Source organism: Colias philodice, chromosome 22 (genome assembly GCF_061535455.1).
Source record: "Colias philodice isolate Cphi_HAF_F1 chromosome 22, ilColPhil1 Martin Lab GWU primary, whole genome shotgun sequence".
NCBI classification, from domain to species: Eukaryota; Metazoa; Arthropoda; class Insecta; order Lepidoptera; family Pieridae; genus Colias; species Colias philodice.
In genome coordinates, this window is record NC_143107.1 from 238691 (window position 1) to 254856 (window position 16166).

General features: G+C 36.9%; 1 protein-coding gene across 1 annotated transcript; it reads right to left on the bottom strand.

Moving 5' to 3' along the window:
• Positions 1–316: 316 nt before the first annotated feature.
• LOC149478202 (uncharacterized) lies at positions 317–16106 on the bottom strand. The gene is made up of 17 exons (XM_089709448.1): positions 15944–16106; positions 15587–15703; positions 15155–15285; positions 14522–14709; positions 13977–14099; positions 13503–13574; positions 11034–11147; positions 10412–10567; positions 6250–6441; positions 4419–4592; positions 3822–3939; positions 3151–3286; positions 2756–2970; positions 2339–2443; positions 2136–2233; positions 1812–1921; positions 317–512 (listed from the first exon to the last, which is right to left on the bottom strand). Exons 1-17 carry the CDS (start codon positions 16039–16041, stop codon positions 437–439), a joined length of 2223 nt encoding a protein of 740 aa, XP_089565574.1. The 5' UTR covers positions 16042–16106; the 3' UTR covers positions 317–436.
• Between the last annotated feature and the right edge of the window lie 60 nt (positions 16107–16166).

Consider the following 16166-nt stretch of genomic DNA (forward strand, 5'->3'; position numbering starts at 1 on the left):
ATGTTAGCAACTTGAGATTTTTAGTTTACACATTAGATTTCAAATTATTGAAATGGCATGTTTTCTTATAATACCTATGACATACAATGGTTAAGGAAATGATATTGCAACAAAGAATGGTGAATTTAAAATTCCAGTTAAGTATATAAAATTAACGATATAGGTCATTTTGGTTTACTTTTACTACATATTTTTAAAAATAATTTATAATGAATAATGTTTACAGTGGAGATTATATTAATACGATTAAGTATTAACAATAAAAAGGTAAAGGTAAAATGAAACATAATCAGGATTAAAATATGTATGTATATTTAGTCAATAAATTAATGATATTTCGCACCAATTCAAGTAATTTTAAGTAATTAATAAAAAAAGATCGTGATATTTTTCTCAGTTTTAAATGGCATTATCAATAAAAAACCAAGTCAATTTGTTAATTGATTTTATTTCTGGGCGTAGTAGATTGACTTCCCGTTGGAGTAACATTGACGCTGGGACCGGGAAAATACCTGAAAATTAATGTTTTTGCAGATGTTAGATAAAATTAATTAGATAATTTTTCAATTTAAATTAAAATTAAATAGGTACATAGATAATGATAATTTTACTCACTGCAATTCTATAGGTATTTTAACCCTTATTAAAACGCTGGGAGCTATACTTCCCACGTCTCAGATTGAAGTAAATCGTGTTTTATTTTTATATGCTTAAACCTAATGCAGTGTAATATTTATCTACGCAATCTTAACACTTTAGAGAACTTTTTTTCATGGAAACCCTTTTCAGAGAATTATTACATGTCATGGTAAACACACGTCAAAGTCAGGTGACGTGATTTTGCAGCCGAAAACGACCGTTATTTTTTAGTTTTTGGTGTAGTGCTCAAAAAAAATTAGATAAGTAGATTTGAGTTCTAGCTATGTAAACTAGACTATATTACGGTTGCGTGAAACGTAAAAATATGCCCAGAATCATTCGTTTATACCTTGGTATTGTCGATTGAAATTAAGTCTTTAAGTGGGAAGATATCATCCCAGTGTTCGTCACTGCACACGACATTCGGAAATTCTATATATAAAATCTGTGTGTCTAAAAAATCTTTTTTAGTTGGTATAAGCAACTTATTTATTGTTATTCGTTATGTCCTGATCAGATAATTAGAAATCTCAATTCAATACATTAGTATTTACCTATTGTTTTTATTTTGTTTTAGAAAAATGCCATTTTATGTTGAAGTCATTCATTTTTCAATTCCCGAATTCTTCCCTCAGTAAAAGAAACTTGCATTGATGAGTACTTTCACCTCCTTTATTAAAAAACTTGATCTTTATAATTTTTTACGATAACATTAAATTCACAAGTGGAGTCAGGGCAACTAACTAGTGTTTTAAAATATTGATGTCTGGAGTGGACACTGGGAGCTATAGTTCCCACCTTTCCAAACTTTTTACAACAGAGAACAGATGACGGGATATATACTTCCCACCGAAAAAAGGGTACTTCCTCCCCACTAACCCCTTTTTTGTGTGTATTTTTGAAATCTACGACCCAAAATTACCCGGGAACGTATCTTATTTTTTTGTTAGCTCCTCCACAGGCTCGCGTTTGAATAAGGGTTAATAATAATTATTCCTAATAGCTTTCCTAAATATTTCAAATATAAATATGTATGTAATTTTTAAGACTAAGAATTAGATGGGTTGTGCAATAAATAGCATTTTTTTTATAAACAAGATAAGTATTTTACAGTTAAATAAAAATATCAACTGTCATTTAATTTAAAAATGAAAACAAACAACAAATATTACGCTTGCACTGCAGTGTGTCTGTCGGCGAGTCGGTCGAACGTCGGCAAGGGATCTAGCTCGCGGCTCGCCAGCGCCAAGTGTGGAGCGCACGCCGACACTGCTGACTTGCGCTAGTTTACATTCAATATTATAAGTTAATTAAATTTAATAATTTTAATGCAGTTTTTTTGTCTTTAATCCCTAGGGTACGTTTGGCTCAATGGTATATGGTATGTGCAACACATTCGCATAAAATATAGTATAGTAGATATTAAAACTGCCATAGAATTCACATACTCTAGATTTTAATATTTCCAAAAAAAAAACAAAATATTTTAAACTCACCGCTTCAACAGTAGACTCCATTTCAAATAACTTTTTGTTCAAATCGTGTTTCAATCCTTGCATTAAAACGAAATTCTTCTCTAGAATATTTTCTAAACCTGAAAATTCATTTACCAAAATTTATATGCCGGTTACTAAATAAGCATGAAGAATCATTCTAAACACAATAAATTTTTATAATAATATGTATTCAAAAATAATACCTGCATTTTTGATCAGCTCATCCAAGTCATATGTTTGTGTGAACGGCATCGTTAGTACTTGCAGCGAAGGCGAAGCGGGCGAATCGTGAAACGAAGGCGTTCGAGCTATTTTGTTCAAGATATTAATTACTTATCTTATTGTAATATTACACAGTTTCTTTCATATCTATAATTCCATTCAATTAAATTAAACGTTACAAAAAAATAAAATTTAATTAAAATCTAAGTCTGAAGAAATTTTAATGCGACGGCTATAACTAAGACTCGAATAAAATTAGTACACCTATTTTTACCCTGGTCATGTGGCTCTGACTTGTGATTGTCTTACGCCTCGATAAAAGGCTGCTCATGCGGCACAAGCTGCACATGTAGAAGGTGCTGATGGCTACTGAACTTCGATTAAGATTTATTACCTACTTGCAAACTCATAATTATCTGGCTTGTGCCTGTCATGCGGATCATCGATAAAGGGCCGTTCATGCGGCACAAGCTGTACATGCGGCACATGCTGTTCATGCTGTACAAGCTGTTCTTGCGGCATGTGTGAAGATGTACGGGTGTTGGATTCGCGCAAGCGCAATATGTATACACTGTCGCTACACGTAAATAGTACCTCTGTTCTTTCGTATGACCTGGAATTAAGTAAAGATGAATTTATAAAAATTGGAGTGTGAGGGGTACAAAAATTTACGCTTTAAAGAATTAACGAAATTATTGTTCTTATTCACGTTTGTTTAAAAACCGTTAAAGAGATATTTTATTTTGAAAAAAATCCTTTATCAATAATTTAAAAATATGAAGTAATAACGAACCCATTCTGATCCGAATCGTCATCATGCTCAGGTTGCAGAATAAGCCCTCCAGTCGACCCTTCATACACACTAGAACCTCTGCGCGATTTATTTGGATCTTCTCTTGTTTGCTTTTGTACTTTCTTTCTCGGTGGACCTTGTTACAAATGCTTTTCAATTATTATTTATGTTTTAAAATAAACTGTAGTATATGTATTATAGGATAGGATGGGATTATAGGATAGAATAGGATAGTATATATGTTTATTGACGTGACAACGTCTTATAATTCGATAGAGCCGGCTGCACGCACGAAAAAACATGACTCATGCGGCATTACCTCGCTCTGAGGCGTTCCATATAAGGCTTGAAGTGCAAGCGAGAGCGCGGAACGAACGACAAAGAAGCACAATTGGACAACGCGTTGTCACGTTCAACTATCGTCAGTAAACCGACTTTACAGACAATCAATTTTTTTTTATTAAAGACCTTAAATGAGCTATTATTATTCCATTTACAATATCACAAAATACTCTCTATATATACTCCATAGATTTTGAGATATTTGATGCAATACCAAATATCCCTAGACTTTGTTGCTGTGTGTATTTACCTCAAAACTATGAAAAAAGAAATGCAAACAAAAAGGTTTTTCGATGTCAAATTTCATAAAAAGTAACTTAAAACTTTACCTAAATGAATACATCTAGTCCCAAACTCAACTTTCTTGCCCAGCACACCTAGAAACGGGAACTTGATTTTAATCTTCTGCAGCAAACATTCTTCGTAAATGTCCCAGATGTAAATACTCTGTGGAAAAATTTCGACAGATCAAAATCACTACATAGTATAAAACAAAGTCGCTTTCCGTCTGTGTGTATGCTTAAGTAGGTATTTCAAACTACGCAATGAAGCATGAAGCATGAAGGTTTTAGTATAATCTATAGTCAAAGTGGGCGGAAAGCTAGTAATTATTATATTCCCGTTCGTGTTAACAGTAGTGTATATTTTAACATTTTTGAAGTGAAAACTTCTTTAGCGGCGTTGAGCACTTTTTCTGTAATGGGTATAAAATCTTAAACTCGCGTCAGGACACGTGACCTGATCGAAAAAGCGTAAGACGGATGTTTTTTTTTTTAGCTCTTATATTCCATGCGTAAGACGGATACCATTCCAAAATATCACTCATGCTGAACGTTAATAATCAAGTTTTCACTTCTGCCGGCACTCCCGGAGTGCAACCCGTCTTTTTTTTTAATAATTATTTTTATGTGTCAGAATATACTTACACAATCCACGCAGTATCCAATCACGATATTGTCGCTGTCCAAAACGCGCACGTCGACCAGCGCAGTGTCGGCTCGCAGCACGGCGTGCGCGCGCTGCGCCGCCGCGTGCAGCCGCACCGAGCCGTGCGCGCCGCACGCCGTGAGCCCGCGCGTCGCGTGGAAACATGTCACACCCTGTCACATACTGTGAGCTTGAGTGTGCGTGTTGTGCCGCAAAATAGAAAAAATAAAAAGACGGGTTGCACTCGGGGACTGCCGCGATAAAGCTATTGCATGCTATGCCTTTAAGCCACACCTCCGTGCCCGTTGTAGTGGGGAGCGTGAGGTTTTATCGTTACGGAATTTCTGGATTCGGTCCCCGCGCTCAAGGCCCGCGATAGAAGCTATGCAATAGCTTAAAAAAAAAAGCTTAAGAAACGTCAAGAAACAGAGAAACACGCTCGGCTTACAAAAAAGACGGGTTGCACTCCGGGAGTGCCAGCAGAAGTGAAAACTTGATTATTAACGTTGAGCATGTTTGATATTACGTCTTACGCTTTTTCGATCAGGTCACGTGTCCTGACGCGAGTTTAAGATTTTATACCCATTACAGAAAAAGTGCTCAACGCCGCTAAAGAAGTTTTCACTTCAATAAATAAATAAATATTTCAATTTTCAGGACAATTTTCACACACGACACGATCTGATCCCATACTAAGCTTTCGCTTGTGTTATGGAAACCAGATGGCTGATAAACGTACATATACATATAATTTTTTAAATAAATACTTATATAGATAATTAACGCCCAGACACAGGGCAAACATCTATGTTCATCACACAAGTATTTGCCCCGTGTGGGAATCGAACCCACGACCTCTGGCTTGGAAGGCAGGGCCACTACCAACCAAGCCAATCGTCAATCAATACTGTGAGCGATGAGTTGTGTCGCAAAATATAAAAAAAATTAAAAACTTGAGATATGTCAAGATAGAGACAATCAAAGAAACACACGCACGCCGCACGGCTTACAACTATAGCAAAAAGTATCATTACAACTTTTGATAATCATTTTTTCGTAGCCCACTTTAACGCGCTTTAAATAAATAATAAATAATAAATAAATAAATACCTATTATAGGACATTATTACACAAATCGACCTAGTCCCACAGTAAGCTCAATTAAGGCTTGTGTTGTGGGTACTAGGCGACGATAAATATAATATTTAATAAATACATATACAGGGTGTCCCACTTTCGGTATACTAAGCGCAAAGGGACTTGTAGTTTTGCATACGCTGAGTACGTAAAAAATAATTATAAAATTCCAGACGCATTTTTTTTTAAATAGAGGAATTCTTAAAATTCCATGTGTACACCCCCAACAAGCAAACCGCCCAACTTTTCCACCCGCATGTGAGCTATCGTTTAAGATTATGTTTTCATATAGACAAAATACTCACATTAGCGAAGCGGTATATGCCGGCTGCGCGAAGCTAGAGACGAATACATGGATTTTAAGGAAAAATTTAGCAAAAAATTTTTCGCGTAATTTTGTTATTTAAGTATTTTTTATGTGATCAGTGTATGCAAAACTACAAGTCCCTTCGCGCTTAGTATACCGAAAGCGGGACACCCTGTATAGATAATAACACCCAGACCCAAGAACAAATAATTGAGTTCATCACACAAATATTTGCCCTGACCGGGGATCGAACCCGGGACCGTCGGCTCAGTAGGTAGTTACTTTACCACTGCGCCAACCGCGTCGTCGCTTTAAGGAACTTCGTTCCAACAGAAAATAATACAATATGTATTTGTTATAAACTATTACTGTGCTAATACCCTCACCCGATGCACACCAATAACGTAATCATCCAGCGTGCCAGCCACATACTTCATGCGCAGCGACGTTGCCGCGTCTCGCGAGCAGGACAGCACGAGCGCGCCGTCCCGCTCGCACATCACACGCCGCACGCTTCGCCCGTGCGCGCGCCACGAGCGAAGCGAGACGTACGTAGTGTGGGGAGGGGTGCTCAACTCCTGGTAATAAGTAAATGATCATAGTTGTAATATTATCTTTAATGTATTTTAAAATGATAGTTTAAATAGTTGTGGTTTTTATCACAACTTAACTTTTGGTCCTTCGAGCCGGATCTCTCTCTCTCTCATTTTAACAACACTACTCGCGTCCGTAGGCAACGACTCTAGATACCCTACACGTGTTCCCTGGGTAGTGCCAAATGAGTAGTCAACTGGTGGGAGACCCTGTCGTGGCTTGTAACCACCCACTGGATAGAGACGTGCCGCCAAGCGGTTTCGTGTTCCGGCACGAGTTCCAGTGCTGCCAATTCGGGTGTTTGGGTCTGATCAGTTGTGTTAGTGTTTATTGGTTACATGAAGTATCTTTAGTGGTGCGCCGGGTGCCTGTTTTCGGAGGGTAGCGGGATCCGTAGCACGGTTGTCCGCTGGCCGACCGCTAGTTGTAGGGGGCCCAAGTAGTAGGAAAGCCACCTACGAAAGGCTGCCCCGCCGCTTGCGCAAAATCCCGGAATTGCCCCATCGTGCCGGTTGGCGACCGGATGGGAGGACCCGATGGCGATTGCCGGGGGGGTACGGGCGTCCCCGCAGTCTCCGACATCAGGCCCCCACCAGTGCTCTATTATTGTTTGCTTCGAATTAACCAGTTCACTTCACCTCGATCAACTGCCACTCACCTGCCTATTCACAAAAAAAAAAAAAAAAAAAAAACAGAAATGAAAAGTACAAAGAAAAGAAATAAGTTTATACAGCGGTCGCACTTCCTCCCCTTTAAAGTGCATCACTCGAATATTCGTGGTCTGCACTCAAATATCGATCCAGTCCACCACCACCTCGAGACTGAGAAACCGCATTTGCTTTTTCTATCTGAGACACAAATAAAAACACCATCCAGCACAGCATACCTCAACTATCCCGGCTTTGTACTTGAACACAAATTTAAGCCAAAGGCCGGAGTGTGCGCGTATATTAGAGACAATATCTGTTATCAGCGTCTTCGAAACTTTGAAAATCCAGATTTTTCAGTACTCTGGCTCCTTGTTGACTTCGGTGCAGACCAAATAGTTTACGGAAATATTTATCGCTCCCATACAGGTGATTGGGGTACAACACAATTGTTCCAGTACCTAAGCGAAGCTGCTGATTCCATCCAGCAAATATACCCGTCTTCACAGCTTGTTCTCTTAGGAGATTTTAACGCCTGCCATAAAGATTGGTTATTTCCCTATCTTAAAACTGACCACGCTGGTAAGGAATCATACAGTCTTGCAATGTCGCTGAATCTCACACAACTTGTGAAACAGGCTACTAGGGTTCCCGACGCTGAAGGTCACACAGCCAACTGTCTTGATCTGTTTCTTACTTCTGACCCAGATAGATATTCTACTACCATTTCGTCACCCTTAGGTTCTTCAGACCATTGTGTAATTAAAACCGTAGCAGCATACTTTCCGCCGGATAGTAATCCTCAAACAACTAGGCGCATCTGGCGATATAAATGGGCTGACTGGGACGAAATGCGGCACTTTTTTTCATCTTACCCCTGGCGTCAAATATGTTTTTCTTCTGACGATCCGACAGCTTGCGCTACCGCCGTCGCAGACGTTATCAGACAGGCAATGGAATATTTTATTCCTTTTTCAGAAACCACTGCTTCATATAAATCCCGTCCTTGGTTTGATGCTGTTTGTAAACGCGCTGAATCCAAAAAACATCTAGCTTACTTGAACTGGGCAAATGCTCGTGCACAAAAGTCTTCTGATGTCCACGCTAAGAAGAAAGCTTTTAATAAAGCGACCAAGATGTACAAAAAAACATTACGAGAAGCTCGCTTTAAGCGTATACGGCATATTGGGTCCAAGCTGGTCTCATATCCATCAGGCAGTAAGGCTTTCTGGACCTTGGCAAAGGCCGTAGAAAACAGCTTTTGTCGAACTTCGCTACCACCTCTACTCAAACCCAACGGATCACTAGCTCACTCTGCTAAAGAGAAGGCGGATTTATTTGCCTCTCTTTTTGCAAAAAACTCTCATTTGGATGCTTCGCAACTGTCACCTCCTTCTTTGCCGCACTGTGGGTATCATATGCCCGAAATTCGCATTAAGCAAAAAGAGGTACTTAAACTTTTGCGTAATCTCGACGTAGATAAAGCTAGTGGTCCGGACGGAATTCCCGCCTTGGTACTGAGAAATTGTGCCCCAGAACTATCCCCGATACTAACTCGTCTCTATCGCCTCTCGTACTCTACTGGAGTCGTACCCGAATCTTGGAAGATCGCAAACGTCCAGCCTATTCCCAAAAAAGGTTCTCGTGCCGATCCTACTAACTACAGGCCTATCTCAATAACTTCTATTCTAGGTAAAGTTATGGAACGCCTACTAAATAAAAATCTCATGTTGTATCTTGAAGGTAACGATCTTCTAAGCGACCACCAGTATGGATTCCGTCGAAACAGATCAACCGGAGACCTCTTGGTACACATGACGCACACGATTGGGCAGGCTATTGATGGACAGGGAGAAGCACTAGCCGTCTCTTTGGACATCTCTAAAGCCTTTGATAGAGTATGGCACGAGAGCCTTTTACGTAAACTTCCATCCTTTGGAATCTGCCCGGACTTATGTACTTGGATTAGTAACTTTTTGAGGAACCGCTCTTTTCAGGTCACAGTTGAAGGATGTTCCTCTGACATCCATCTAGTCAATGCAGGTGTCCCTCAGGGGTCAGTCTTATCTGCAACTCTCTTTTTGCTCCATATTAACGACCTCTTCGGACCAGGTATTTATGGGTATGCAGATGACACTACAATTATAGATAGTTACATATCCGACTCACGACAGAATGAGGTGCAGATTCAACAACAGCGTGATGCAATGCTTGATCGTTTAAATATAGGTTTGAACAAAATATCTAATTGGGGCATCGGCAATCGTGTGGAATTTAATGCATCGAAAACGCAAACTTGTTTGTTTACAGCGAAACGAAGTCAATTAAAGTCTACACCAACATTTCACGGAGTATCTTTGGAATTATCCGACAGATTGGATCTTCTTGGTCTTACGCTCTCTCCAAATTTAAACTACAAAACTTTTATTGAATCCAAAGCAAGTGTTGCAGCAAAGAAGCTAAGTATACTTGCCAAGGTAAGGCAGTACTTTACACCGGAACAGCTTCTGAATCTCTATAAAGCACAAGTTCGGTCGTGTGTAGAGTACTGCTGTCACCTATGGGCTGGGGCTGCGAATTACCAACTGTCAGCACTTGATTCAATCGAAAAACGAGCGAAAAGGCTTATTAACAATGACGTATTGGTCAATTCTAAATTGACCTGCCTCGAGCATCGTCGTAAGGTTGCCAGTTTGTCGGTATTTTACAGAATATTCTTTGGTGAATGTGCCGAGGAGTTACATAACTTGATACCGGCATCACCTTTTCACCATCGAACAACCAGACGCGGAGCAGATTTCCATCCTTATGTTGTAGACATCCCTAAAATTCGCACAAAGCGATTCAAGTCATCATTTCTCTTGCGAACATCTAAGGACTGGAACTCTCTACCGAATACAGTTTTTCCACCTTCTTACAATCTATCCAAATTTAAAGCAAATGTGAATAGGCACCTTCTAGGTAAACATGTTCCAACTTAGGACGCGTTGTCACTTACCATCAGGTGAAACAGCGGCCAAATGTTTACCTATTCATGAATAAAAAAAAAAAAAAAAAAAAAAATCTATGGCTCCAATCTATATATAATACGTATACGTACTTATTTTTACGAAATATTTTTATTGCAACTTTTTTATAAGAAAATAGACCATGGCACACACATACCAGCACATTCAACAAAATAAACATCAACATTGCATTCTGTTAACACACTTTTCATCACTAAGCAATGTTCTACGAGAATCTTTAAGTAGGTATTATTATTTTGCTCAGTGTTAAATTGTACATATTATACATTTATACCTACCATCCAAAAATAATAATTAATAGTGTCGGGTGTCTTAACGTGCAGCAATGAAACCCTTGGTTGCAGAAACCGTATACATGTGATGTCACCCCGCTCCGTTCCTAGATACAGCTCGGGGGATGCGCACGCGCCGCCTGCTCGACTGTAGGCTAGACACTGCCAGATATATAGATAAATATATATAGATAAATTAGGGATATTTGAAATAAAAATGGTTAGTGAAAATATATGTGTGGTTTTATTTATTCTTAATCCTATGTTAGATGTATAATTCTAAGCAAAAGAAAGAAAGAGAAGGATTTCTTTTAAAAATAAGTGAATACAAGATTTTAGATTTGATTACATTTTAATAAGGCCAAAAATGCTCATGCCTGCATGATATAGGTTGGATTAAACCTCAATCCAAGACTTCATTACGCATGGCATTCTAGTCTAAAATTAACATTAACACTTAATTTTATTCCACTATCCCATTATTTGACTATCTATAAACGGTGTCTGATTTTGATAAAAAAAAATAATAAAAAAAACTTCACTTCCAGTAAGGTGGTTTTCATTGGTTTGCATTTCAACTACTTATAAAATAATAATTATAGACATAAAAATACATTTATTTACTCACTGTAGGTATGTTAGGTAATCCAGTGATACAGTACAGAGGTGTATGTGTGATCGTCGACACATCGTAAATGGTGAGACTGCGGTCGGAGGCGGAGTAAACTATGCTAGATGAATCCTGTAGAAAATACGATTATTATGCATTTTTTCAAATGCTTTCATGGGCGAAAAAGTGAAAAAATATATAAGCAATAACATTAACCAATTCGTTTGTCGGCATATTTTAAGTACATAATTCAAAGTGTGTTAAGTAACTTTATTTTGTCTGCATATCTTTCTGTCTATACCGTTGGTTTATACCTATGTATCTTTGCAAAATGTGGTTGGTTAGCAGAAGTGACCATAATAACTGGTACAAAAAATAAAACCTTGCACCGCTAAAATGACTAAATACAATCAATCAATCACGACAATACCGTCACGCCATGGAATAAGGCGACGATTTTGTTATCTTTGAATCGTGCCAAAGAAGTTTCACTTCTGACTTCTAGTCTATATTTTTCAATGTAAATAATTTTTCGGATATTCTTATTCGCTATCACACATTTCGTGAATGCGAATATACAAAAATTCAGAGTTTAGAAATTGGAAATTTCGGATATGACTTATTATTAGGTACGCCAATATTTTTATCCAGTCTGCATTTCATAAAATAGCGCGAGTTAGAGGCATGGCAAAAATAAGAGGCGTCCTCTATGGCAAATATATTACAACAGGCACCGAAATTATAAATAATAATAATAAAATTTTATTTGTAAATTCTTACGTCTTACAAATCATATTTTACTTTAGTCTACAAAAAAAATGTAGAGATACAATTCTCTTCCATATTTTGATGATAGGAACTACATACATCCTTAAACTCTTAAGTATGTAATATATTATTATGTATACTTATCACATAATAGATATACATATACTAGTCATAGGGAGATCATAAAATATATAGAGAGATTATAAATATTTCCTTATATTTTCTTTTCTTTTATTGTTAGAAATCACAATATTTAACTCAGTGACGCCATCTCTGAAAAATATGTTGAAATTGACTCTATCTAGTAGAGCCAAGAGTAGTGCTCTACATAAATAGCTTTTATACGCCATCTGTGTGACTTCATTTAAAGTCTATCATATTTTTGACTCTATATTTGATAATGCATATATAATGTAGAGTAGGGTTGTTGAGGATTCCTCTTCCGCTTCCTCATAATGCGGAAGTTCCGCAATATTTTGGGTTCCTCTTCCGTTACCGCATCCTCAAAAATGAAAATAAAAAAATCCTCTTCCGCTATCGCTTCCTCAAAATTTAGAGGAAATTTATGAGGATGCTGATCCGATCGGGCGGCGAATTTACAAAGCCTATTTAATTTAAACTATGTATTTGAGTTACGAGTCGGACTCTAATAAAGAACAAGAGTAGAGTCTTACCGCAATATTTATATCTGCGCCTAACACTTATCTCTAAACATAATTCTTTCTGAACTAGGTAAATATCTGAGATACAGGTAATTACCTAGTTCAGAAGGCAGAGCAATATTGTAATGTTATATTTGAAGTTGCTAATAAATTTTATTTTATTTTTTTTTATAATAATATAACATTTTCTCTCATACTCAGAAGAAACATATTTTACCAAATAATGTTTGTCAAAAGTCATTTTAAATTAAAAAACAAACAAGTTGTTTAAGCTTACATAATAATATCTACCAGTTAGTTTTTTTTTTGTGGAAATCGCCTAGTGTCGCTTCTGGCACACATATAGATTCGGTTTTTTCGAGTAACATGTATAAACAAAAGCTCAAATAGTACTTACAGGCTTTGTAAATTCGCGATCGGGCGAGCTAACCTCCCCTAACCTTAAACATCAATATGTAGAGACAGGAGAATGGCTTTTGTTTTAATTTTAAAAGTTTTTTTTTAATTTTGATTATAATTTCCTATCATCCTCATCCTCATCCGCTTCCTCTTCTGCTTCCTCATCCGCATCCTCTTCCTCAAAAAAATATCCTCTTCCTCATCCGCATCCTCTAAATTCGTGTGTGAAAATTCCTCTTCCTCCTCCTCTTCCTCATAATCACTTCCTCAACAACCCAAATGTAGAGACAATATACCTAGTGCCTTCCAGTTGGTCCTTTTTTCATTCCATTCCTTTCCTTTCCATTTTTTATTTATGACAATTTGAAGGCGGCTGAAATTTTTGTTTAAAAAAAAAGTTTAAAGTAAAAATGGTTGCCTGTAAAGTCGGTTTTACGGGCGAAGATTTTACGTGACAACGTCTTTTTCTCGGTAGAATATTTATGTGCTGCGCGCGCGGCAGACCGCGGGCCTCTCTCTCGTTCGGTGACTCATCGTAACGTTACCGAGCGTTACACTTTTTCATAAGTGACTCCCAGTCGCAACCTAATTTAAGACGTTGTCACGTCAAAATATATTCTATTGAAATTATTATAATTTATAGAGTATAGAGACTCACATGCATGTAGACAGCATCAGTGATCCAACAGTTTCGCACCCGACGCCGCACGCCCGTACGGTGGTAGAATATCTATAGAATATATTATGTAGAATATTGATACATAATGAAAAATAATCACATTCATACAATATTACATTATAAGTATCCCACTAACAATGTAATATTGTATTGAAACCAATCATTATTCCTAGAATGTCGAATGTATCATTAGTTGTATTTTTCAGCCAAAGCCACGTGCCAAATTTTATTGATGAGCTTATTTTATTAATTAATATATTTATTAATCAATAATTAATCAAGCTGATATTTTTATCCAGGAATAAAATTATTAATTTTTTTCGTAAGTTGTCCTTTTTTCATGCGCAAGTGAAGAAAAACTGTTTATTAACTGTTTTATATAATCGACATTTTTTTATCGCAGTGGTGTTTTGGCAAGTAATTAAATAAAGAATAATAGCTAGAACAAATTACCTCATAGGCCTTAATAAGTTTAAAGTCGTGTGTATAGAGCGCGACTCGACCGCCGCGCGACACTCCCACGTAAGAAAATGAGTCTTCCCTTTCTATCGCCACTAGGGTTACTAGTGTCTCGCGCTAGAAATTCAAATAATAATTATAAATATTGCATTTACCTTATTATTAAGTATTATTGCCGTATAGTTAATATTGTAAACGCGAAAGTTTGTAAAAATGTATGGATGATTGTTTCTCCTTCACAGAAAATTAGCACACATATAGGCTACCATGTGTGCCATATGATGCAGGTGAAGCCGCGGGCTCCAACTAATTAACCTGATAAATGTAGATTTAGAATGTTCATTAGATAAAAAAATAAAAAAAAAACGCTGCACTCATAAAATTATTGTATTATCACCGATCCTTGATTGTACAAACTTTGAATTAAATTTAAAAATAAGTTATTTCCATATTCGTTCCACGAGCCTGTCAAGTATACGGTACAACCCAAGTTCAACCACAGTACATTACGTGACATTATGACATTACGCAGTACGCACCTTACAATGCTCCAGTTTGACAATACCGCCATCTAGCGGCGAGTGCCAAGTGTCCGCGCGGGACGCGGTCGCACGCGCGCCGCCCGCGACCAGACGCGCGACAAGCTGCGACCACGACACGCGACCTGTTTGGAATCTATCGAGTGTACGGTAGAGGGTTCGTGCGTGTGGGGTGTACTTGTGACTGCCTGGAAGAGGTAGACGAAAGAACATTGATAACAGTGACAACAGAACAGCTGCAGCGTAACAAGTAGATATAGCATTGGACTTAGAAAATGACTTGTTTTTTGGATTTAGAAACTATATTATACTTAGCTATATTTCACCAAAGAATAGTCTTTGGTGAAATATATCGTAGGACTTGCCTGAACATTAAGCCTTATGAAGGAACGTCATTACATAGACAAATATCATTATGTTCAAAACATGCAAAAATAGATTTATAACACGATGAATTCTTATTTATAACGATGTGCCGTGTCTTCCATATCTCTATCGTAGCTGTACTGCAAGCTATATCAAGCGACTATTCTGAATTCTCTCAATAACCTGTTGGATCTATATTTTTAGATTCAACTGAACCTTTATAGCCTTAAAAATACAAATCTTGTCGAATTAAAAGTTAAGACTAACCCATAATGCTATCCACGGCGGCTACAAATCCGCTCTCATTCATGTACACTTGCTCCTCGCTGGTCTGCACGCGCGCAGGGAACTCTATCCCCTCTTCAGCTGCCGCCACTCGCATCACTTCCTCTACTTTTCTGAAAATTTTATGTCAGTAACTTAACATGATTTGCAACTAAAACATATTCTGGCTTTTCATTTTCTTTGTTTGAAACCAGATCGAAATTTTACCAAATTTTTACATGAAATAAAAAAATACTGTAACTATGTACATATATGTTTTAATAAAAAATATTACATTGTTAGAAGAAAACTTTTTAATTGTTCATAAGTAAAATTAAATTTAACTATCTGTAAAAATCTATAAAGAAATAATAGGAGAAACATAATATGTATTATGCTGATTAAATAAATGATTAATAATAATAGCTTAGATACTTGTCGAGGTCCCTCGCCCGCTTTTCTTTAGCTTTTTTGAAACATTTTCTCAGTTTACTGAGCACTGACGGCGTCAACTTTTTCAGTAATTCTTGTGATAAATTGTCGTCATCGTCACTGTAAGTGGTAAGAAATGAAATATTTTTAAATCTTTTACATTTTGTGAAATGATTTGTTTAAAATAATCTATGAAGCAAAATAAGCAAGAATCTACCAAATTGATTCAGAAGATTTTTTAATAATGGTTCCATTCGTCATATATTCGTATTCGTATACTTATTTTAATTAACTGAAGCTGTTTCATTTAAATCAACTAAATATTTAAAATAAATAAATCATAAATTATTACAGGCCTACCTGGATTGACTTTCTTCAGAAGCACTTTTAATGGAACAGCTTCTCTCGAATATTTCATTAACATCCTCATTAAATGATTTATGGGAGCTTAAAGACATTTTTGTTTCACTTATAATATAAGTGATTAGTGATTAGATTAATATTATTAATGTAATGAGTTACTTCTTACTGCTTTCCTGAACACAATTTTGTTTAGTCAATATTTATTAACAGACGGTTTGGT

Coding starts and splice junctions, on each gene's coding strand:
- LOC149478202 (XM_089709448.1), bottom strand. CDS start 16,041: ATGTCTTTAAGCTCCCATAAATCATTTAATGAGGATGTTAATGAAATA. Junction 15,286..15,586: donor CGGGCGAGGGACCTCGACAA/GTATCTAAGCTA, acceptor TAAAATTTTCAG/AAAAGTAGAGGAAGTGATGC. Junction 2,234..2,338: donor TGAGCTGATCAAAAATGCAG/GTATTATTTTTG, acceptor ATGAATTTTCAG/GTTTAGAAAATATTCTAGAG.